Source organism: Nilaparvata lugens, chromosome 2, assembly GCF_014356525.2.
Source record: "Nilaparvata lugens isolate BPH chromosome 2, ASM1435652v1, whole genome shotgun sequence".
Taxonomy (NCBI): domain Eukaryota; kingdom Metazoa; phylum Arthropoda; class Insecta; order Hemiptera; family Delphacidae; genus Nilaparvata; species Nilaparvata lugens.
Window position 1 is genome coordinate 8,112,040 of NC_052505.1, and position 24,200 is coordinate 8,136,239.

The 24,200-nt window shown below is 33.6% G+C and overlaps 1 protein-coding gene across 1 annotated transcript; it reads right to left on the bottom strand.

Moving 5' to 3' along the window:
* Positions 1-245: 245 nt before the first annotated feature.
* LOC111048955 (ADP-ribosylation factor-like protein 13B) lies at positions 246-23,691 on the bottom strand. Its single transcript, XM_022334939.2, has 9 exons — positions 23,460-23,691; positions 22,714-22,784; positions 19,808-19,941; positions 19,053-19,168; positions 16,837-17,019; positions 14,501-14,723; positions 12,874-13,051; positions 6,353-6,559; positions 246-778 (listed from the first exon to the last, which is right to left on the bottom strand). Exons 1-9 carry the CDS (start codon positions 23,519-23,521, stop codon positions 633-635), a joined length of 1,320 nt encoding a protein of 439 aa, XP_022190631.2. The 5' UTR covers positions 23,522-23,691; the 3' UTR covers positions 246-632.
* Between the last annotated feature and the right edge of the window lie 509 nt (positions 23,692-24,200).

Consider the following 24,200-nt stretch of genomic DNA (forward strand, 5'->3'; position numbering starts at 1 on the left):
CACACACAAGCGCAAGTCTCCTTTTGTGTGTGTGTGTTTGAGTAAAGGGACGGTCAGCCTACCTGTATACTACGTAGTATACATGGTATATCAATGGCGCGCAGGTGGTTCGGGCGTGTGTGCCTTCGCGTTGGGGAGCGAGTGTCGACTTAATCTTTCAGGGCTCATGGCAGTCTGGACTGACTATAGAGATAGTACTTCAAGTTACTCGATAAGATTCTCTACAATTAATAAATACGAATCAATGAGATCCAAAATAGTTTTATTGTATGCAAAATGTCAAATGTTTAAATAATACGGTACATCTCAAACAAAAAATATAAGATATTCAAAATATATTACTTTTAAAGTTATGCAAATATTTTAGCAAACTAATAACGTAGAATATTTTATAATATAATACTTGTCTTGAAAAATTATATACTTCATGTAAAAGCTAACAATGTCATCACAAAAATATATAAAACTTTTATATCTTATTCAAAATGAAGATATATTTATGTAGCCTACTAATTAACTATCAGCAATACACAGTAAAAAGTGTAATAAACAATATGAATATATCTTGACTAGAAAGGTCACTTTTTGGATTGACTTTGGTTTTACTTGATTTTTTCAGGCAATTCAACCTATTATCGTATGTGTGCAACAACAACATCATTAGCATCTGAGTCGATTGAAGGGGATTCCGAACGATGGGCTAGTCCGTTGGGAGCCATGACCACTTCCAAAGACTTACCAAGATCCCACAGACACGTCTCAGTATGATTCACTGCTCCTGAAACAATTCAGTTGAATCAATGAAATACTAGATAAGTTGTAACTATGGGTAACAATTAGCCGAGTCAATTAAGACATTGATGCGCAACAAATTATGGGAAGGCTGAATTTTTTAGGGTGCTAGTATAGTATATAGCCTGGAACCAAAGAGTCTTCACCATTACACCCTCCAGGATCCTGCTTCCACCCTCAGGACCCTCCAAAGTTCGAAACTGTAATTGCTTCTTGAAACAAGTATATCTCGGCTCTAAAACAAGATGCAAAAATTCAGCTTTCTTAGCAAAACCTTGTTTTTTCTGTCTTCATTGACTGGGCTAAATATTTGAAGTGGAAAAAATGTCGACTACTTACTAAATGTTATATTGTCGTATTAATTTAGTTCATTGAGTTTCAAAGGTAGCAGTTTAAATATATAGAGAACATTTTAATGCTAAGAAACAAACAAGTCATAAGCAAGGTCAAATACATATCACAGTGGTCACAAAAACATACAATAAAACAAAAACATACAGTACATTGATTAATGAATGAATAGGATTCAATATGTTTTAAAATAATTAAACTGTTGAAAAATTCACTTTAGCAATTAGATGGTCTTAGAATCAGCCAGTGACATAATTATTTCTTATACTTAGTTGAACTTTCGTGATTTAAATCGCACTAACCCATTCTACGTCTCCAACATTTTATGGAGGAAAGCACCATCCAGAGAAATAATAGAGCCCACGGTAGGTTTGCTTGCTTACAAAAGAATCATCGATGGTTGGCTGCGTGCAACTGGTGTCAATAACTCAGAGAATCTGCTCGAACCCTTATACAGGTAGTTTCCAATAATAATAAAAAAAATAAGATGAAATAATAGCTCTAGTATGGAATCCTAACTAACTCACTAATTCCTCAACTAACCCACAGGCCTACATAAATCATTTTCTTCTTATCTTGTATTGCCGTTTGTTCTTTGCTCTTCTTTCTAAATCTGTAAAGGTTATATTAATGTATTTCTCTAAACTTATACTCAACTATTTTAGTCACAAAATAATGATACTCGTCCCACAAACAAGTCTAAGACTCATGTGGGACTATTTCCTTTGTTGTTGTGTCGATGCAAGTCAATGATGTATTTTGAAAGTTATATTTCGCATAGGCTAGTTGTCTTGGGCCATCAGTTGGGGGCTGTGTTGTGGTTGTTTGTTATTAAATAATATACAGTATAGTGGGCATGTCTACGATGCAGTCGTCGAACGATGGCTTGGTATTTTGAATAACAGAATTGCAAGTTTTGTTAATTTTTTGCAAGACTTGCAAACTTTTTAATTTCTTATTACAGCTGGAAGTTGATTATAAAGTCTAAGCCCTAGTGTGAGATTTAAATTCAACTTTCAAATACTTAAATTGCGACATAGCAGTCTGATTTTTATGATTAAAAGCTATTAGCTTCTAATCACGTTTGTGGAGTACTTTTGGACGCTGGGTCCTTTTTCAACACTTTCAAAACGAACCAAGCATGCGAAAGCGCTCTACAAACGTGAGTAGAAGCTATAGCTTTTAATCATAGAAACCAGACTGTTATGTCGTAATTTAAGTATTTGGAGGTGATCATTGATAAGCAGTTCGTAATGGAAAGAAAAATTGAAGAGTATAAATTCAACTGTATAAAGCCTTTGATGGGGGATAAGCAGATTTGCTCTACTTTTCTAGTGTCGTGTGTGTGGATATTACTTTGTTTCATCAAATTATCCATATTCTGTCCTACATAAAGGATGGCATAGAAAATGTATATCTATTGATAACGGTCGGTATCTTTATTCGTTTTATTCCGAAAATAAGAGAGAGAAAATTATTGTAAATATGGAGAAGATCCTTCCAGCGAGAATCGGTTTTTATATGACAGCTATCCTTGACTATTTATATAACACAAAATTTATATAAAATTATATATAATACATTTAATTATAAATATTATAAAATTATTATATATAATTATATAACAAATTTATATAACAGCTATCCTTTTCCTTTTACCCTTTACTTGGAGGAATATGCGGTGCAGAGAAATGGAGGGAGATCAACTAATTACAGTGATGAATAGAGTCATAGGTAGAAGCGCAGTTGTCATTTTGTCGATTATACTCAGTCGACTCAGAGGAAACTTCATAAGTGTATCATGAGTACTTGAACAATCTCTGGAAAACAGAGAACGCTGACCGCTTTAGAACGGCAACATCGCCGCCGCTGTATATCCCTTCTTTCTCTTTTGCTCATATCCCTCCAAGCTATTTCTAGACATGATTTGATCTACTGTGTACTTTCCCATAAGATACCCAAGCCAGAACAGAAAATTATCACTTATAGAGACTTCAAAAACTTTGATGAAGCCGCCTTCCTGACTGATGTGGCTCAGACTCCATGGCATCAAATTGAAGCATTACCCTCAGTTGATGACATGGTCAAGACTTTCGAGAATTGGACTTTGACTTTGTATGACAAACATGCACCTTATGTGACAAGGAGGATTAATAGAAAACGACGAGTACCGTGGATGACTGAAGACATACTTAAGATGATGGGACGTAGAGACAAAGCACATAGAAAATTTAAAAAGACATTTGACTTGGACAGTTTGATAGAGTATAGGAGCCTTAGAAATAGGGTTAAACAGGAATTACGGAACTCAAAGATTAGGTACTTGAATTCGTTTATGACAAACAATAGACAAGACTCTAAATCACTTTGGCAGGGAATAAAAGAATTCGGGCTTGGCAAACAGAAATCGAATCCACAAATTGACTTACCATTGAATAATATAAATGACCATTTCGTTTCACACTCTAACCAACGCGACGAAGTTGTCATTGCTAATCATATAGATGATCTTGGAGAGCAGGTTACAAACTTAGATTTACCAATCACTGATCAATTTCATTTCCATCCAATCTCAGAAGAAGACACTTTCAGAGCAATTCAACGTATTCATAGTAATGCTACGGGTGTAGACAAAATTCCTATTAAATTTATCAAGAAGATGTTATTTGCTGTTTTACCAACCATTACATACATTTTCAACAAGTCACTTGAAGAAGGCATTTTCCCTGAAAACTGGAAGTTTGCTCTGGTTCGCCCTCTAAATAAAGTTCCATCACCCAATAAAGTTGAGGATTTTAGACCAATCAGTATTTTTCCTGCATTGTCCAAAGTGCTAGAAAGACTCATTCATGCTCAAGTTGTGAAATTTCTAGACAACAATAGTAAGCTTCATAACTTTCAATCAGGCTTTAGAAAATTCCATTCAACTGAGACAGCTCTGCTTCGTGTCACTGATGATATAAGGTTAGCTATGGACCAAAGAAAATGCACCATCCTCGCCCTATTTGATTTTTCTAAAGCATTCGATACTGTTGATCATACAGTCCTTCCGAATAAGTTGGCTATTCTTGGTTTCAGTCACAACTCGTTAGTTTGGTTTAAATCCTATCTATTAGGTAGGAAACAATGTGTATCTGTCGGTGACAAAAAGTCAACTTGGAAAAACGTTATGCATGGAGTACCACAAGGTTCAATTTTAGGCCCTCTCCTCTTCACTTTGTATGCTAATGACCTTTCTTCCATTATCAAATTCTCCAGTTTCCATACTTATGCAGACGACCTTCAAATCTATTTAAGCTGTCCCATAACAAAAATTAATGAAACAGTTGGAATAATGAATCAGGATATCAATTCGATAGTGGAATGGACAAAGAAAAATGGCCTTAATCTTAATCCCATCAAAACACAACCCATTATAATTGCATATTCTCGTCTTATAAACAATATTGACCTTGAATCGATTCACAAAATAGTGTAGACGGTAATGACATTCCTTACTGTAGCTCAGTTAAAAATTTAGGCATTATTATGAATAATACTCTTGACTGGTCAGAACAAGTGAACAAAACTTGTAAAAAGGTATTCTCAGCCATGCATGCATTGAAGAAAATGCACGATATCCTCCCTAGAAACATTAAATTATTATTGGTTCAATCTCTCATCTTCCCACATTTAATGTATTGTAATTCTGTTCTTAATGATATGCAAGTCACTCTGAATGATAAACTACAGCGTTGCCAAAATTATTGTCTACGTTTCGTCTACTCTCTCCAACGCCATGATCATATCACCCCAGCCCACATTGCTAGTTCAACATTGAAGCTTCCCGATCAGAGGCTTTTTCGAATAATCAAGCTTGTTAGAGATATCTTGAAATACGGTAATCCGAACTATTTTAAAGATGATTTCAAATTTGTCTCTGAAGGTAGGAGGATAGATGCTTCACATACTAGAACCGGAGAAAGTACTTTAAGGATACCCAATCATCGAACTACTATTTTCACAAAATCCTTCTTAGTCAGTGCCTGTCGTGCATGGAATACACTTCCTGTTTCTATCAGGTCTATCGAGAGCCGAGCGAGCTTCAACCCGACTTTAAAAAAACATATTTTGGAACAAATGACTGAAACTGTCCGGCCCTAGAACGATCACATGACAACCATCCCTCACCCATTCCACCTTTAAACCATGTTATAGAACGAATTGTATATATATATTATATAAACTCATGTTATTTCAATTATCCACTGCATACTGCTGTATATTACTGAAATTGATAACCCTGATCTACTTTCAGCCTACTTCATTTTATTAATCAATTATTTGATCTTATCTACCTATATAATTATTTTACTTTATCAATTTTCTGTTTTTTTTTCTCTTCAATATTCATATTGATTAGAACTTTTACAATATTTCCATTAATAAATAAATCCTTAGTTTAAATAACGAAATTAACGTTTTGGTAGAGAGTTAGTGGGGAGGATATTTTTAATATTCTTCCCAAAGAATGGACATTGATATGTCCAAAGCTCCGCCAATTTATGTAGATGCATAACAATATGATTATTATCTATAGCTATTATATTACAAATTGCTTTTTCATATCATATACAGTTCAATAGTTATTTTCTTAGTCTATATTATGTAAATTCATCTATAACTTTGCTGTATTGTAAGCTATTGTATATAAGTGTATAAGCCAGTATATATTGTAATCTACATAAATAAAGTACTCAATCAATCAATCAATCAATCCAAGTCTAAAGTAATTTTGTACGGACTATAGTAGTTCAATATATCTTATTGTTACATTGCACGACCAGCTTTGTTTCTTAGTAAAGGATAGCTGTGATATAAAAGCGTCTCGCTGGAAGTATCTTCTAAGCACCGCTTGCAAATAGACCATTTGCTTCATTACAATCTCTATCAATTTGTTTTCAAACAAATACGAGTAACACCTGTATAAGCAAAGAACTTGACCTGGTAATACCTGGTAGTGGAGTTACTATAAAAAGTCGAGTTGATCTTTCAAGTTGAAAGAGTAGAGATATTTAAAAGAGATAATGAGGATACATTTGCACTTCATGTCACTAGTTATTTTCAAAGTTTAAGGGTATACAGGCAATAATTACAGAATCAGATACAAGAACAACATACTTTGTCCAAAATTAGTATTACTCGATATAATATAAATAATGATACTTACCATTAGCCTTTCCAGAACTGGATATTTGAGCCCAAGTTACTTGACTAGACTTGATGGGAGGTAATTCATTGAGCTTATAAAAATTTTCTTCCGTCGGATTTTTCTTCTCTTGCATCGTCGTGGATTCGGCAAGAGGTGCTGTTTTGTTGTTCTTCGAAAACATGTTTCTCTTCTTCTTTTGAGATGCACTTTTCTGCCTGAATTGTTCTGAAAAGATTAACATAATTTTTTATGGCTTTCAGAATTTGTAATAAAAACAAGTCATGATCTACTAATATTTTATAAAATATTATTTCCGATTAAGGAATCCACATTGCTTTCACTGAAATAGTCAAAGATGTTTTTGATAGATCATTGTTTTTTGTTTGATTTTTATTGTGATAATGACAAGAGAAGAAATTGGCCATTTTTTGTATATTGGAATATGGGCTTAAGCACACTCAACAATAAATTTTCCATTTTTCGACCGAATTTGACTTATGATGCATGAATTTGGACCGCCTTGACGAGACGAAAAGAATGAAGTGTAGTACGATAAAATCTGAGAACTGTGCCATAAGTTATAAGTGTTTGAAATTTTGATCCTTGAGGTGTCCTTAAGCGCGCCTCTCTACTAGGAAATACTGAAGTGAAGTGCATCTAACGGGTGATTCTCATAGAACATAATATATCATGAACTTATGTCATTGTGCGAAATATCAATGTGAGGACAATGTAGTTGGTGATGATGGTTGAAGCTGAAAATTAGGTGTTTTTCACAATACAAGGAGCATTGTTGTCAGGTGTACCTGGAAATCTTTATAAGATAGAGCGCTCTACCTGATCTCAGATTGTAGAGCACAAAAATACGCCCAGAGGCATTTTGAATTATACATCTAAATGTTAACAATCGGAAGATATTGTCGATCAAAAACTAAAATTCATCAAAATTGATTTTTTCTTCAAATTTCACTCATTTTTGAAAAATCATAGCTCAGTACTAATTGGAGATAGAGAGTTCCGAATGATCTCATTTTATTCAGAATTTTATAATCTAGAAAAAAGGCAAGAGCAAATTTTTCTGTCCGATTAGCCTACGAGATTTGGCAAAAATAGCTGAGAACTGGAAAATGAGCCGAAAATACGAGGTTTTTGGGCCACCCTGTATCTAGCACAAGGAAATTTTGCATGAAGAAATTGGTTCTGGACTTCTCTTATGTGCCCAAATAATATATTAAAAAATCAGAACTACAATATAAATTGCAAGTACGTCCCCTTTGTTATGTCTATATTGACTGGACTAATGGCTTACTTTAGATAACTCTATCTTTAGTAGACTGTGATCATGGACAATCGATATTAATAATATTTTTGTTGTCGTTTTTCACTCTTCTCCTAAATTGAACAGTCATAATTTATTTGTTGATTGGAGCTGATAAAAACTGTTATTATAATGTTGTGTTACACAATGAGTTCGAAAAAAACATTTTAAATTAAAATACAAATTAATGCCTCTCTAGTACTGTTTACAGTATCTATTTATGGTTATAAAGTTACTGTAGTATTGCTATGGAGCCCATGACGCTTTTTAATACCTATGAATTGATAAATATATGTTTTCTAGAGAGTGACAAGTTATTCATCAATTATCACATTTATAATATCAAACTGTTTTTTTTTTAGTGCTACTTTTGAATAAAAATGAGTACCCAGACTTGATAATGGCATTATGTAGCCGAAACATGTCGTAATGAAATAATTTTTTCCTACAGTTACGTTGAAAAGTGGCCATTGCTGCACTGATTACAGAACGCAAAGAATCACTTTTCCGCTCTAGTGCGGGAAAAATTTTTCTGCACTCCAGATTTGCAACATGGCAACGCAAAATACTTAGTAGGTTATATGGAGCAACAGTGCAGCAAAATCAAAATGAAGTTGGTAACAGTGACTAGGCTGCTATAGTGAGCAGAGGTGCAACGAAGCACAACGCGCTAATTATTATTCATTATATATTATAACCAAGGACAACGAGGACTTTAGGATTTTAGGATTAAGGTTTTTATCAATAATAAAATTACACAGAAAAACATTTGATGCATTTCAGGCAATTTTACCCATAATTACTCACTTTTCATATTCAATGGTAACTGTAGGAAAAACTTAATGTGAAATACGTGCGCAAAGTTCCTCTGCTGCACTCAAGAAACCATTCCGCCCTCGCCTACGGCTCGGGCGTAAACGTTTCTTTCGGTGCAGCAAACTGACACTTTGCGCACTAGTTGCACAAATAACTATAAAAAGGGTACTCAGATTTATATTTTTATTTAATATCAAACTTATGTGTTAGCAAGGCCCGCCGCAAAGTAGACCCACGCTAATCCACGAAAAGCAACCCACGCCGTGGGATATTTTGTAAACCATTGCTAGGCTTCTCCAGTCATCTGTGTAATCCTATTATATTAAGCGAGCAATTTCTTTATATGGTTATCTGGTTATGTATGTCCAACGGATCTCAAAAACGGCTCTAACGATTTTCACAAAATTTGGAACATAGTAGGTTTATAATATAAAAATTCGATTGCACTAGGTCTCATCCCTCGCTGAAGGACATGAAAAGAATAATAATTATTCATCTTTGGAAAAACATATGATAATTTCGTCGTCTGTTGATGATTGAAGTGAGTGTGCATGTGTGTGGGACTGAGATAAAATTATGACTCAGCTGTTGAACTTTTGTTATCATTCAATCAGGTACTTAGTGCCAGGGGTGCCCAGCCCCCCCAAGGCCAATGGCGCATGCCCCCCCCCCAATTCAAGTGTAATGCCCCCCCCAAATCCATGTGTACTGACCCCCCCCCCCCTAAAGTACCTCAACTCCCAACTCTTTAGTTTTTAACATTAGTCAGTGTATGACAATAAAATTCACATCTAAAGGTGCTTACAGATATACGCGCCGCGAACATGAGCAATTCACTTTTAATCAGCTGATGCCAAGCTTTTTATATCTGTATTTTACCGTTTCTGTAAAAATACAGATATAATCAGCTGATTGAAAGTTAATTGCTCATGTTTGCGGCGCGTATATCTGTACGCACCTCTACATTCTAATCTTCCAAAGGACATTATTTACCTTTGGTCTTGTGAGGAATTCTTTCTGTTTTCATAATATTGTAAAAATATATACCATCGTTTCTTATCTCTTTAAAATAGAAATAAAGTATTTTTTTGATATTATTTTTGAGACTAGCAGTGCACCCGTTCTTGTTCGGGAGGACTAGAAAGAACTTCATTACATCAGGAAAAACTACATGACACATATTTTAATAAGATATTAAAATATAAGTAAGGAAGGCTTTGCTTTTCAAATGTTAAGGTTACTTATAAAAAGTTGAATAATAATATAATTGATAATTCTTTATTGCAAAAGAATATTGCATAGCAATCTTGGTAAACATTCATACAAATTTGGAACGATTTTATTCATACAATATATAATGTCGGCAAGTTTAGGTATTCTAAATCCTATACTATTAAACGAGCAATTTCTGTTTAGATGTTTTGATGTTTAAATTTTTAGATGTTTATATGTTTGTATTTCACCGGATCTCGAAAACGGCTCTAACGATTCTCACGAAATTCAGAACATAGTAGGTTTATAATATGAAAATTCGATTACACCAGGTCCCATCCTTGGGGAAACTCGCTGAAGGACATTAAAAGAATTTATTCATCCTTGGAAAAACAGCTGATAATTTCGGCGTCTGTTGATGATGGAAGTGAGTGAGCGAGTGCATGTGTGTGGGACTGAGACAAAATTATGACTCAGCTGTTGAACTTTTGTACATAATTCAATCAGGTACTTAGTGACAGTTGTACAAAAGCCGGTTAAATTTCAATCCTGATTAATTCCAGTAGAACCAATCAGATAAGCTATTTTTTTGAGATGGTCTTCTGTGATTTGGTTCACGTGACATGAATCAGGATTAAAATTTAACATGCTTTTGTGAGAGAAATTTTTGCATTCCGCTGCGAATTAATCTCAATCCACTGTGATTAGATAGAACCTTTCTGTATGAACTATGAATATTTATTATAATTTCTTCTTTCGTAATAATTTTTATATGCTTTTGTAGGTACTCTAGAGCGGAGCTCGGTGCCCCGATATTTATCATGAATTGGAATAGGTTGTCACTGATGTTGTGTTGTTGGTAGTATTCACTTTTTAACATTACAGGAGTAAATAACACAAGTCGAACAAAATGTATCTTCAAATGGTTTGGTTTTTGGAATAAAGATATCATCTGAACAAGTACATTTTGTAAATTCTATCTATTAATACCAAATATCGGGGCACCGAGCTTTGCTCGTTATTTATTCATTGATAAACAGATTTATTTCATTGATAAACATTTCTCCAAAATGATTGGGGAAGTACTAACAGGCACAGCCCAAAACTGTTACTTACCCGAATTTTGATTCATTCACTACGAAAAATATATTTGGTCTGTGATTTATTCACAGACGAAATCATCATCTGTTTTTCCAAGGATGAATTATCCTTTTCATGTGCTCCAGGGAGTTTTCTCAGGGATGAGACTTAGTGCAATCGAATTTTGATATCATAAACCTACTATATTCCGAATTTCGTGAAAATCGTTAGAGCCGTTTCCGAGATCCGTTGAACATAAGTAACCAGATAGCCAGATAACCAGATATAGAAATAGAAAAATATAAACAGATGTACATAAATTGCTCGCTATTATAATAGGATAACAACTTATAGTCCAGTCAAATGGTCGTTTTTCAGGAAACAGCCCCGAAATAATTTTTTTCGATGGTCCTATATATATTTTGGGGCGATGGATTCTAATCTGAAATTTGCTGACACACCAGAAGGCGACTTCACCCCAAAATTTTGGATTTTTTTAAGTTTTCCATTTAATCTCGAGAACCTTGAATTTTTCGAGAAAAAGCATTCTCTATTATAATATTAAAGATAATAAATTTCCAATGAATTGAGTGGTCGCGCAGGACTACTTTTTGGATTTCATATCTGAAGTGTTCCACAAGATACGCAACTTTGAATGTGCGAGAAATTTGTGATATTTTCCCCATTCTCACAGTCTGGCATATGCAACGTTGCGTATCTTGTGGAACACTTCAGATGCAAAATCCAAAAAGTGGTCGAGGTTGTGATGACTTTTCTCCTCTTTTCACTCCCATGAAGTATACTTCTGTTTTCAATACCGTTCAAAAGTTACAGCCAATTGAATGATGATCTTTATTTTCTCATTTTTCTTGCGATTTTACTGTTATTAAAGAATCTCTAAAATGAGTACAATGCATGATAGAAACTTGCGATTAGCCTTAAATGAGAGAAAATTACATGCTCTATAAGCTGAGTTGCCCTAAATTTATCTTGCATTACTGTTTAAATCGAAAAACTGGCGAGACTGTGAAAATGAGAAAAATATCGCATATTTCTTGCAACAGCAAGGAAACTCAAACACAGGACCATTAAAAATTAAAATGAAGCAAAGGAAATCAGAATAATAGTGGATGATGGAGTTAAAATTTATTTTTGTCAAAGATTTACCTTCAAACTCATAGGCTTAAAATCACTAAAATTCCTGCATACAAAATATTATCAATTGTGCTTATGCTTTATATTGAGTTACACTTAGCAAAATATAAAATTGTAAAGGTGGGAAAAATTAACTACATTAGGATATCTCTATTTTATACCTTGATTTTTTAATCATAATTCAAAATGTTGACATAAAATATAAAAAAAATCATGCCCCCCCCCAAAAATATTGATGGCGCAAATTGCGCCATGCCCCCCCCCTTGTGGGCACCCCTGCTTAGTGCCATTTGCACAAAAGCCGGTTAAATTTTACTCCTGATTAATTCCGGTAAAACCAATCAGAGAAGCGATCTTTTTGAAATGGTCTTCTCTAATTTGGTTCACATGAAATTAATCAGGATTAAAATTTAACCGGCTTTTGTGCAACCAGGCCTTTGTGAGAGAAATTTTTGCATTCCTCTGAGAATTGATCTCAATTCACTGTGATTAGATAGAATATTTCTGTATGAACTATAAATTATATATTATAATTTCTTCTTTTGTAATAATTTTTTCATTTTTTTTACTCCGAGCGAAGCTCGGTCCCCGGATATTGATAATAATACATGCAATGAATAATCCACTTGCTAGCTGATTGATTATGAATAATTCTATAGCAATGATTTACGAAACATCCCACGGCTTGGGTTGCTTTTCGTGGATTAACGTGGGTCTACTTTGCGGCGGGCCTAAAGTCAGGTTACTATGAACTGAGTTGGGTCTCTATAAGAAGCGACACTCATTCAAGGATTTAAACCTTGAGAAACTCGAGTTGCCTCTTACAGCAGATTTATCAATCTGGTAATGGTATCGATCAAGTTTACAACTTGAATTGGAACAAACCAATTATAAACAAAATGAATGTTCGAATTCTGCATGCAAGTGATGAGCTATCATATTCAGTTGATTTTATTACCTTTAACGCCTTCAACAGCACTGACTGTTTTTTCATCATTTCTATTGGAGGATGAGTGTGAATGAGACTCCAGATCGATTATGCCAGTGATATTGCCATTACTCAATCCCGATTTATGCAGATTTGGCCCACCATTCTGAGTAACTGATTTTTGTTTCTCTTTTCTGTCATTCTCCTCCTACATTGAACAGAATAATCATGCAATGTTCAATTGAATGATGTACTTAGTTGTATTGATATAGATGTATATTAATATAAGATGTATTGTTCAATCCTACTTCTCTCTCTCTCTCTCTCTCTTATTTCTCTTTCTATTTCGCCTTTCCCACCCGTTCCTGGCATTACGCAATTTGCGATAAGAGTGAAGAACCTATGGTACAATTGTAATTCGCTATTCTACGAGTCAGTGCACGACTGAACGTTCTACTGTATGGTTGTACGCCATGCCGGCTCCGTGAGCTAGCTCGAGACCCGTGCTGTCTCTAATCTTCTTCAACGAGACCGTGCCGTCTACGTGGAGACCCTTGCCGTCTCAAACGTCCACCGCTGGCGACGTTATTTGTGCCCTGAAAATCCCTCGCTGGACAACAAAGTAAGTGCCAAATTCCCTTCCCTTCACTTACTATTTTTCTAACAAACTTGTCACCGGAATCTTTTAGTTTTTTTTACAGTCTTCAATATTTAACATGTATAGTAATATTAATAGATATAGTAGATGTCTGATAAGACTGTTTTATAATTATATCGTTTTGAACAATAGGCTATGAATTTTATATTTTGATTCGAGGATTGAAGAAGACATTCTTCATTCTTTATTCATTTATACAACAAGAACATCATCGTAATGATAGGGAGATGAAAAATAAGGTAACCTTGTGCTATTCCTCTCCCAAATTTAGATAAGGTTACACATAGTCCGAAATATGTCGTCTTGTAGTTCTTCACTTCGAAAAATTTTCAGTATTTTCAAAAAGTAGATTTCAAATTTTTTAGAAGCTTCAAAACGAAACATGGAAGAAATATTTTCCATTATCATAAACAAAATAGTAAATATCCACATATTAAAGGAAAATCCAAAAAATCATGATAATGAGTCAGCAAAGGTTGAATGAGTAGAATTCCAGAACCTATAACAGTGTAAAAACTAAAAAGGCTTTCAGATAAAACATCCAGACAGTGAGGCATAAGAGTGGTTTGAAAGTAGATGAAAGTGGTTTGAAAGTAGATGAAAGTAGTGGTTTGAAAGTAGACCGTTTAAAAGTTGGATTCAAAATTTAAAATGAATAAGAAATAATATTTGAATAAATTTGAATTTATTCTAGAGATTGATGCATTTGAACATCTAATATCTGTATTTAATACATACTAGGATAATTATGTATTTCCAGGGATTGAAGCATTTCTTTTCACATAAGGAAAAATATAATAAAATACCTAGTCAAGAGTTCAAAATTAACTCTGTTGAAGTTGAGATACTGTTGCAGTTGAAACAAAGTGTCTTAACTTCAAAAGAGTTATTATAACGTGTTTCGTCTTGGAAAACAGCATCAATTACAAAATTAAGTTTATATAATCCAAAAACAATCTGGAGATTATTAGAATCATTATAAATGAAATGGTAACTTACCACCAGCATGTGTATGGGCTGAAACGGATCCGGATTGTGATTATTTTCATGATCACTGCTTTCCTCAGAAGACGATAAGTCACCTCTTTTTCGTCTCTCTTCCTTGATCCGAATTCTTCTTGCTTCTCTTTCTAATGCCAATGCTTCTTTCTGTTCTTCTTGATCTTTCAATACTCTGGCATTGAGATCGTCATAATCGGATATTATTCGTCTTAAAAGCCACCTAGAAAATCCAGGAAACATGTCAAGTATGAAGTTTATAGTTTATGGATAAGCATTTTTAGTTGAGTTCTGAATGTATTTCACTCCTGTTTGCAGACAAGATTTTTCTTCAGCGAACAGTATTGTATTCAATGATCTGTAATATCATTTGTATAATGAAATTTGTCATGTAAGTGATATCATTGAATAAAACTTGATTTGATTTGAAAACATTCCAGTGGACGATAAACAATTAACAAAGTAGATAATCAATCAGTTCCAAATTTATTTATTTTTCTAAGAGTCTACCTCTTATATGATGGATTTATTCATTTATTTATAAATTGAAAGATACAATATCATTCTAAATTATGAATGATTGGGAAAGTAAAAACAGGTCTAATGTCCAAAACGGTTCCTTGCCCAAATCTGGATAGAAATTGTCCTAAAAAGGTTATGTTTATCAACTCATAAGTTTTGTCCAATTTTGAATCCGAAATATATATATATATATATAAAAACTAGGAATTTATATGAGGGAATATGATGAATTTAATAAGATGGAAGATCACCTACTGATAAGGAGTTAGTTAAGAACCCAAATGAATTGACTTTCCGTTAATTTCACATTAAATGCATAGATTTTTGATACTTGTTACCAATTTCCAACCTGTTACTCTTACACCTTGACGCTACAACCCATTGAGAACATTGTCCTCTTTTCAAATGTCGAATATGTAAAGAGTTTTTTTTTAATATAAAGACTACTAAAATCTCATTTGGATGAACTTACACAATGCCCTTTTCAAATTGAGTTTATTTACAGTTTCATTGAATGAGTCTTCCCTGTAATTGAGTCTGAATTCTTTTAAATAAATTACATAATTTATTAAAGTTGAACACTTGATTGAGGCCGAAACATCATCAAGAAAGCATAACATGATCAAAGCATGAAGTCTTCAACTACAGGGTTGGACAATGAAGTATGGATAATTTCAAGTAGCAGTTACAAACTCATTTCTGAACAAAACTTTTTACTTCAGAGTATACTCCTCAATTGCGTGGATATGTGGAGAGGCCTCCTCGGTTACCAGACCTGTGACCCTGCGACTATTTTTCATAGACTACAGTTACCAGACCTATCACCTTGTGAATTTTTCAAGGCTACCTAAAAGCAGTATTCTCTAGTGAATACATCAACAAACACAAATACTCAGAGCTCAGAGTGAGATGATAATAATGAAAAAAATTGAGCAATACCACGTGCAACGCTTGACAGCAGTATAGCCAACTTTTTACAACATCAACAGTAAAAAACAGAAGCTATTTTACAGTTTCTATTTCTCTAATTGATCAATGTTACAATGTCTTTCCTCTCTATTGAAATGACAACATCAAAGATACGCACTAGGGCCCGTATGCAGATGCTCGGTTTATGGCCATATATACCATCTACGTTTAACGATAAATCCCGTTTACTTGTAGATGAGGTTGCATTTCTGATGTGTTTCATATGGGGTTTAAAGGAACAGCTGACATTTCTCCGTTTAATAGAGTATCTGCATACGGGCCTTAAACGGAGGATGTCAGCTGTTCACTTAAATACTGTATGAAATATAATATATTATAATAAATGCAATCGTATCTACAAATAAACGTGGTTTAGCAGGAAACGAAGTGTCAGCATATGGACCTCGGAGGAGGAAGTATCAGCATTATGAACCTCGGAGTTTCGTTTGAAAATGGATAACTAGCCTACTATTTAAAACTATCCATACCTCATTGCTCAACCCTTGTATGTAGAGAATACCAACTAACATCTAGTCTAGTACATAACATGATAAGAACTCAAAAATATCCGTAATCAATAAGTCAATTCTATTAGAAACAAATGATTCATTTTTGGAGAGAGAATCATCGGGTTTTATTGATATTGACCTATGATATAGTTTTTCACATCTAATTGTAACATAGAGAAAGGATAAGCGTGAGGATAAGAGAAAGGATAGAGAAAATATAAGCTATTTGTTTGTCTCTGCGTGTAGTCAATACTATTAGAAACAAATGATTCATTTTTGGAGAGAATCACCAGGTTTTATTGATATTGACCTATGATATAATTTGTTATATCTCACTTGTAGCCATTGTTGATTCCAGAGTCCAATTTCCTTTTCCTTCTGGTGGGGAGGGGAGCCGCAGCAGAGCACGTCTCGACTAGGGTGGGGCATTGCTGCGAGTTAACCAGCTGCTCCACATTCAGTCTCTCCACGATGTCCAGCTCATCTAGAGCTCCTTCTTTATCCTGCTTGTTTGCCAGCCTAAAAGTTATCAAATTTACACAAAATGTTACATAATATACATTTGCATAGAATAGAATAGAAGTTTATTTCGTCAATACAATTATAAAATACAATAGATACACTTTTCGCCGATTAAATGACAATGGAAAGTACCATTCAATAATTAAAATATTTTTGTTATGACAATACTACAATGGAAGTCTCTATAAGTCACATAAAATATGGTCAATACTAGACAATGCACAGGTCATTGAATGCGTGCATCACCTTTGGGCATATTCTCAAATTTCATGGGATTCAATAATATGAGCTTTCATTTCAAGGTAGAAAGACAAATAAAAATATCAAGATGTGTTATAATGTTATAGTGAGATCCACGTTATAATGGTAGCATTTGATAAACATTGGTGTTACTACACTTGTCTATCTTTCGACAAGACAAATTATAGCGCTAACCTTTTCTAGCTCCGCATTGTTACCAGGTCGTTTTTTAGCAATGATGAAATATGAATAATTGACAAAATATTTTATCTCAATATTATTAAAATGCATTATTGAATAATTTAGTAATATATTGTCTTGACGAATGAAATATAATTTATCATTTTCAACAAGAATTAATAGTTTATATTACATCGGATATACCAGTATCAGCTGTTTTCTATAGAAGGCAATAGCAAGGCAGAGAATCAACAACACTGTTCTTTAATCTTTCTCCACTGTATTCATAACGTAGATCCCACTATATTTTGGAATTAGGCATGAGTCAGTTGAAGGTTAGGTTTTTGCTTTTATATGTTGAAACAACAAGCATTATTATCTTTAGACAAGATATGTGAATTATGACAATATGTAGATGCATAATACGTATTCAAAAAAGTAGACTGCAGTTCAAGATAGTGTTCACGCCAATTAAATTAGCTTATTCTATTGAATTACTGCTTTAATAAATGCATTAAAACTCATCTGAAGAACCGCTGATTTTGATTGATGAGCACAATATTATACTTGACCCTATTCTTTGACGTATTGTAATATTATTCAACTGTATTGCAATTTTATCAATTCTTCATGTGGAGTTGGCCAATTTTCATTACTCTCACTTCTCAAAACATAAATCTTTTGAAGCCATCGCGACTATTTCTAGGATTGATTGAGCACCAATCCACTAAATTTTGATACTAGAGTTATCCAATTTATCCCCATTACATTAAGCAGCAATACTATTATTCCAATTTAAATGAAATCAATATTCCAGTCTCACAATTTGTGATACGGTACTATACGAACGCCAATTATTTAGTTTAGTTTAGCAGTCAAATCTTGGAGTGATTGAGAAAGTTTGAGAAAGAGTGATTGACAGGCGTTATTCATGAATGATGAATGCAATGTAAAATTTGAATAATAAAATGTCCAAAAATTGAAGTTATTGTAAGCATCTCTCAGAAGGGCCTCAAAAATATTGGAGCCTGAAAGCTACGGAAATATGTAATTTTCTAATACAATCACGTTCCAGACAAGATAAATTTATAAGTTTCGAGTGAGAGCTCAAATTGAATCAAGAATAGGTAAAACTGATGAATAGGTAAGCTACCGTACTAAATTATGTGATTTACCAATACAATCACGTTTCAGTAAAGATAACTTAATAAGCTTAGAATATGAGCTGAATCAAGAAAAAGCAACTGCTGAATTTATTCGAGAATACAACACTAAAGATCATATGAATATTATTGGGTTAGAACAAGAGAAGAATCACATAACTTGCAATAGAATTACCAAATTACATAAATGATGAATTTGATTACTATTTAAATATGTATGTTTATGGTAGGATTCGTATTCCTATTCTTAATAAATAATAATAATACCTGGGATATATGATGTATAATTATTTTGAGAAGTTCGATAGAATTCTTGAACATTCTTTGAAGGAATCTCTCAATATTGAAAAAATTAGGTTTAATTAATGCCCTTATAGTCTACGAATTATAGTGAATTCAGCAGGTGAATAATTATTCTTCACAACCAAGGCAAAATAATTTACTCACATTAGTACCGGCTTTCCAGCCAACTTTTCGTTTTTCAGTAGTTCGGTGAGAACATTTTTACATTCATCCAGTCTGCCACGATCACTCGCATCCACTACGAATATCACACCATGCACCTGCAAAAGTGGTTTGCTCATCAATAACAGCATAAAACTAATATAAGAAAGAAGTATTGGGTGACTTGAACCAATAGATGTGTATAGAATAAGACATACGGTAATAACATTTGATTAGGCAATGATTCAATGATCTAATGTAGAGATATAGAGGACAAAATGACGTTATTCATTGAAAATTATTATTGATACTGGAATTCAAGCATACAAAATAGTCGTTTTATCGTTTTCTGTCAAGTCTGACATGGAATACACATGAACCAATATATTAAAATATAGAAGGAGGAAATAGATGTGTATAGTTTTTCGACTAGAGAGAAAAAGAGAGAATAGTAATATTTCCAGAGTATTAGGTTATGCCGGGTATGGTTCTATTGAATCTAAGTAAAGTAGGCTACTGGATATACCCTAAGAAATGTTTTCCCAATTCGGGGCTTTAAAATTTGTAGAAGTGTTCTACATTGAATATGCTTAACATTACATAAAATATGATTAAAATTATATTTTGATATGCTCAAAATTGCATTTTCCCGATTCGGGGCTGTGTATTAGCCTACATGGAATATGATAAGGGAAACATATTTAAATAATGCTCAACATCACGTTTTGATATGCTTGAAATAACATTGTGAAGCTTACATCAGCAAAGTATCTATGCCATATGTCGCGAATCTGTTTTCCTCCTCCCAGGTCGTAGATGATAACTTGGTGTCCACGGTGAATGAGTTTCACTGAGTTAAATCCTACAGTTGGAACAACATCTTCAACCGGCTCTGAAATAAGAATAAAACTCAGGTGAATAATCTATTAGTGAAAAAGATATTTTGCAGAAATCAATTACAATAGTTATAATCAAATATAGTAATGTTTACAGATAAGGTTTAACCATAGAGAGAGCATTGTCGAGTTGATAATCCATGGAACAGGTCATGTAGTTATAAAGCTAAGGGTGATGGAGGCCTTGCCGATAGAATGCAAAGCTTCTAATGATTATTAAAAGTACCAGTAGTAACACGGAACACAAGAAGTACTCCAGTCAAGGCACAATCGGCGGCCCCAGGCAAAAAGCATTTGGCGACCCCCGCTATTTTTGACTTGATCTTATGATGAACTATTGTGCCGAAAATTTATTTTTTTTCGAAATTATAACTTTTCCAAGATAAAATTTTATTAGAGTGCTGGATTAACGTTGTGATTTTCTCACGGTATCGGAGTAGTTTCATGATGTCATTCCGCGCATTACGTAGCCTAATTAAATTCTAATATTTCCTCTATTGTTTTCCAACGTTTTCCTAGAGTACTTAGAATTTTTGTAGACGCAAAATCATCATAAAAAATCAGTTGAACGTCCATTATATTGCTGAGTCTTCTACTTTGACTGAGGGAATTTTCCTGTATTCTGTCCTTGTTAGTTTTATTCCTTTCTCGTTCTATTGAGGGACATTATTGTCGTCCCCACCACGTCCTTTGTAATTTGGTATTTTTTAATGCATAATATTACCAGCCCTGATACCTATTTTTGAGCCTGATTAGGTCGACTTGGAGACCTGAACAGGAGACCGCTTTTATATTCTGTGGAGTACAGACATGTTTTCTGAGCTTAATTATTTATTGGCCTGATTGAATAATGTCTTTTCCAGACAGTTTTTTATTCTCTCCTGTTTGATATTACGTTGATGTATCAGGTAAGAACCCCTGATTTAACAATTTTTCGTTATCAATTATTTTATAAATTTTACTCAATTTTGCAGTCTTACATCTGAGATATGACGATATCCTAATAATTCATAATATCATTTTTACAAAAACAAATCAAAATCTTGAAAATAGCATGTTTAACATTAAAAACTAAACTAGTTGATTTGAAATCAATAAAAAAAATTAATGTAAATAAATAGATTAATACAGCAATAATCTATGTCCGAATTGATAAGAAAAGTACCTAATAAACTAACAGTTCTTAAGGGAATCATGCATCTCGAGGTAAAAACCTGTGGGAGATGGTGATAAATAATTAATATTCAAACTACTGCTCAGTGGAATAGAGTGGTTGAGGCCGACCAATTTTAAACACTTTAGTATTGCTCTTAAGAATGTAAGAAAATTTCACAATTTAGGCTTTGAACATAATACACTGTGCTCTACATTGGGGTTAACTATTACAGAGAATTCTATAGCTAGCCTTCCGTACTCTTTTTTAATTTGATTTATATGACTATATGAGTGTTTTGAAAAATATATCAACGTTTTCTATATTTAGTAAAAAAATCTTGACACTTTTCAGGAATTTTGTTCGCTTTTCACATTGGCGTATTTCTAAGGGTAGTAGGTTGTAGAACTTAGGAGCCTACAAGAAAGTTATACTAAATGAAGTATATTTCATTATTTTATTAGTACAGTCATTTATATCTCTGGAATTTTGTAATTGTGAGTAAGTTTGAAATACTCACTGGTTGTAAATCAACTGCAATTGTAACTTAGATTTCGAATTCTACAATTAAAACCTCTAATTTTATATTTAATGTAAATTGTATGTACTGTATTCATTAGATGATTTCTTGAGAAATCATTCATTGAATGCAATATTTAGTATGTTATTTATTCTAGCATTACTAAGTAGTTGTGACTTGTGTTGCAGGTTTTTTTTGTGTGTGTGTGTGTATTCTTGAATACTCATTCGAGGATCGTGCTGTAAATATGCCTTGCTGTCGAACGAGGGCTTACGAATTCGCCGACCGAGATGGCCGGTGATATCGGACATCTGACCTTGCCGTGCGGGGCTGAAAGACGATCTTCGATCTGACGCCACTAGCCCGATGCCTGGAGGCCATCACCCTTCATCCTCATCCATCACCCTTTGGACACCGGACTCGAGGACGACAGATCTTAGATAAGTACTTGATACCCCCACTACAATATCAGATGTGCCCCGTAAATTTGGTCTCTTAAAGACATATTGTATTTAGTCTCTTAAAGACATGTGTATTCGGTCTCTTAAAGACAGATCGATTATTAGATTAACCATGTAAAGATGTATTTTGTAATATTCTCTATATTATTCTCATTATTATAAGAGCAGTCAGTCAATCGCATATCTATGCTTTTAATTCCAAGACCCTCAAACCACTAGAATTAGGATCATTATTGATCGGATAAAAATCCGCAGATCTCAGGGTCTAGCACAATTTCAACAACTAAGCCTTCTCCGACAAAATCATTTGTCACCAAAAGATCGGTTTTACTATACTGCTAGTCTGTTTGAGCAGTTACTACAATATTACATCTGCCTATTGATTGATAAAACAAAAGTGATAAAATGTGTTTTTGAATAGCTCAGAAAGTAATAGAAAGATGGTAGGTCTGTTTGCTGATTTATTTCAAAACAATATAGGATAACTTATTATTGAAAATAGAAAGGTAAAAGTGTTGCGATGGGTGGAATGGTTTATAAGATTGAGAAACGATAGCATAGCTCATGCTATCTCTTCTCTATGGTTCTATTCATATATTAAGTGCATTGAAACATTCATCATCAAATAGCTCACCTTTACTAAGACCTTTGGCTGCACATGACTTTCCAGCGTTATCCAAACCAACTAACAAAAGCACAATTTTTCTGGAAAAATAAAGTATTCAGTTCAAATAAGTTAACAATATAATGATTACCGTGACAAATAAGCTAACGTAATGTTATAGTGAGGTATCATAAGGACTAAGATTATACTTAGCATTTTTTAGTCTACTCTGGGCCTATTCGAATTGGAATTATTACCACCAATAATCACGACTTAAGAGTAGGTAGGCTAGTTGGAAGAAAAAACATTATTATTTACCAACCATTTGGCTGGCACTGGATTTCTGTTCAATTTTGGTTTTATATTATTATTGTTCTAAAAATAAGACACATGAAAATGTGCCGTTCATTGTGAATGCCTAATTATAATATTATAGCCTAATAAAGGTCAATCTCTATAAAATTTGTATTGATTCCTCATCAGCAAAACATGAATTGTGTGGCTCAAAATACTAGCATACCTACTTGAATAATACCAGAGAATGTGAATAAATAAAAAAGTTCAATGTTTGGAATGGCAGTAAATGATAGGAAAAATAAAAAGATTCATGACATTTCCTTCATTAATACATGAATGATAGAGTTAAGGCTGTACTTTTTCAATCACACTCGCCTCAATCTTGATATTTCACATTACAATTTCTGGTATTAGACAAAAATATCCTAAAAAATCTAATAAGCTTAGGATAAACAAACAATAGATTTACAGTAAGTTACCTGTTTCGTATCCGTGAAGAATATCTTCTAATGAATTTGAAAGGCCTACAACAATTACCCATTATTGAAAGATTATCTATTTGGAAATGTAATATTTACAAATTAAATGTTTCATTATACAATGGAAAATGAAAAATAATAAAGAGGGTGCATACTGCACAGTTGCATGTTATTAGTTATTTGCTTTTGAGGTTAGAATAAACAAAACGTAAAGTAACAAACAGAAACGTCATCTCTCCAAGGACAGAAGGTTCGTTGATCGTTCACAACAGAACTTAGACCAGTTATAGAATAGACACGCCCCATTGTATATTCATACTGGAAGTCGTAAGAATATCGTGACGTCAGCATCGGATAGAAAAAATCTGTAGAGTTTGTTTACATCGTTTTCTATTTCTATTTCAGCGAGAGTTCACCATTTCCATGGATAATAATTTACTTTCATCTAAAATAGACACAATCAGCTATGGAAAACAATGTAAACAAACTCTGCAGGAAAAGTTTTCTATCTGATGCTGACGTCATGATCTGGTGACATGAAAGTAAACTTTGGCTTCAGAGGCTAGACTTCCCAACGTGTCTATTCTATGACTAATTTAAGGTTCACATCGAATCGTAGCGTACAAGTTAATCAAGTTTTGAAATGTAAAATTGCTCGATGAGAGAGTAGACGTTATAAAGTTATCCGATAACTTTAGTTCAAAGTGTGAATTAACAGTATTTTAATAGATTGCTGGTTGA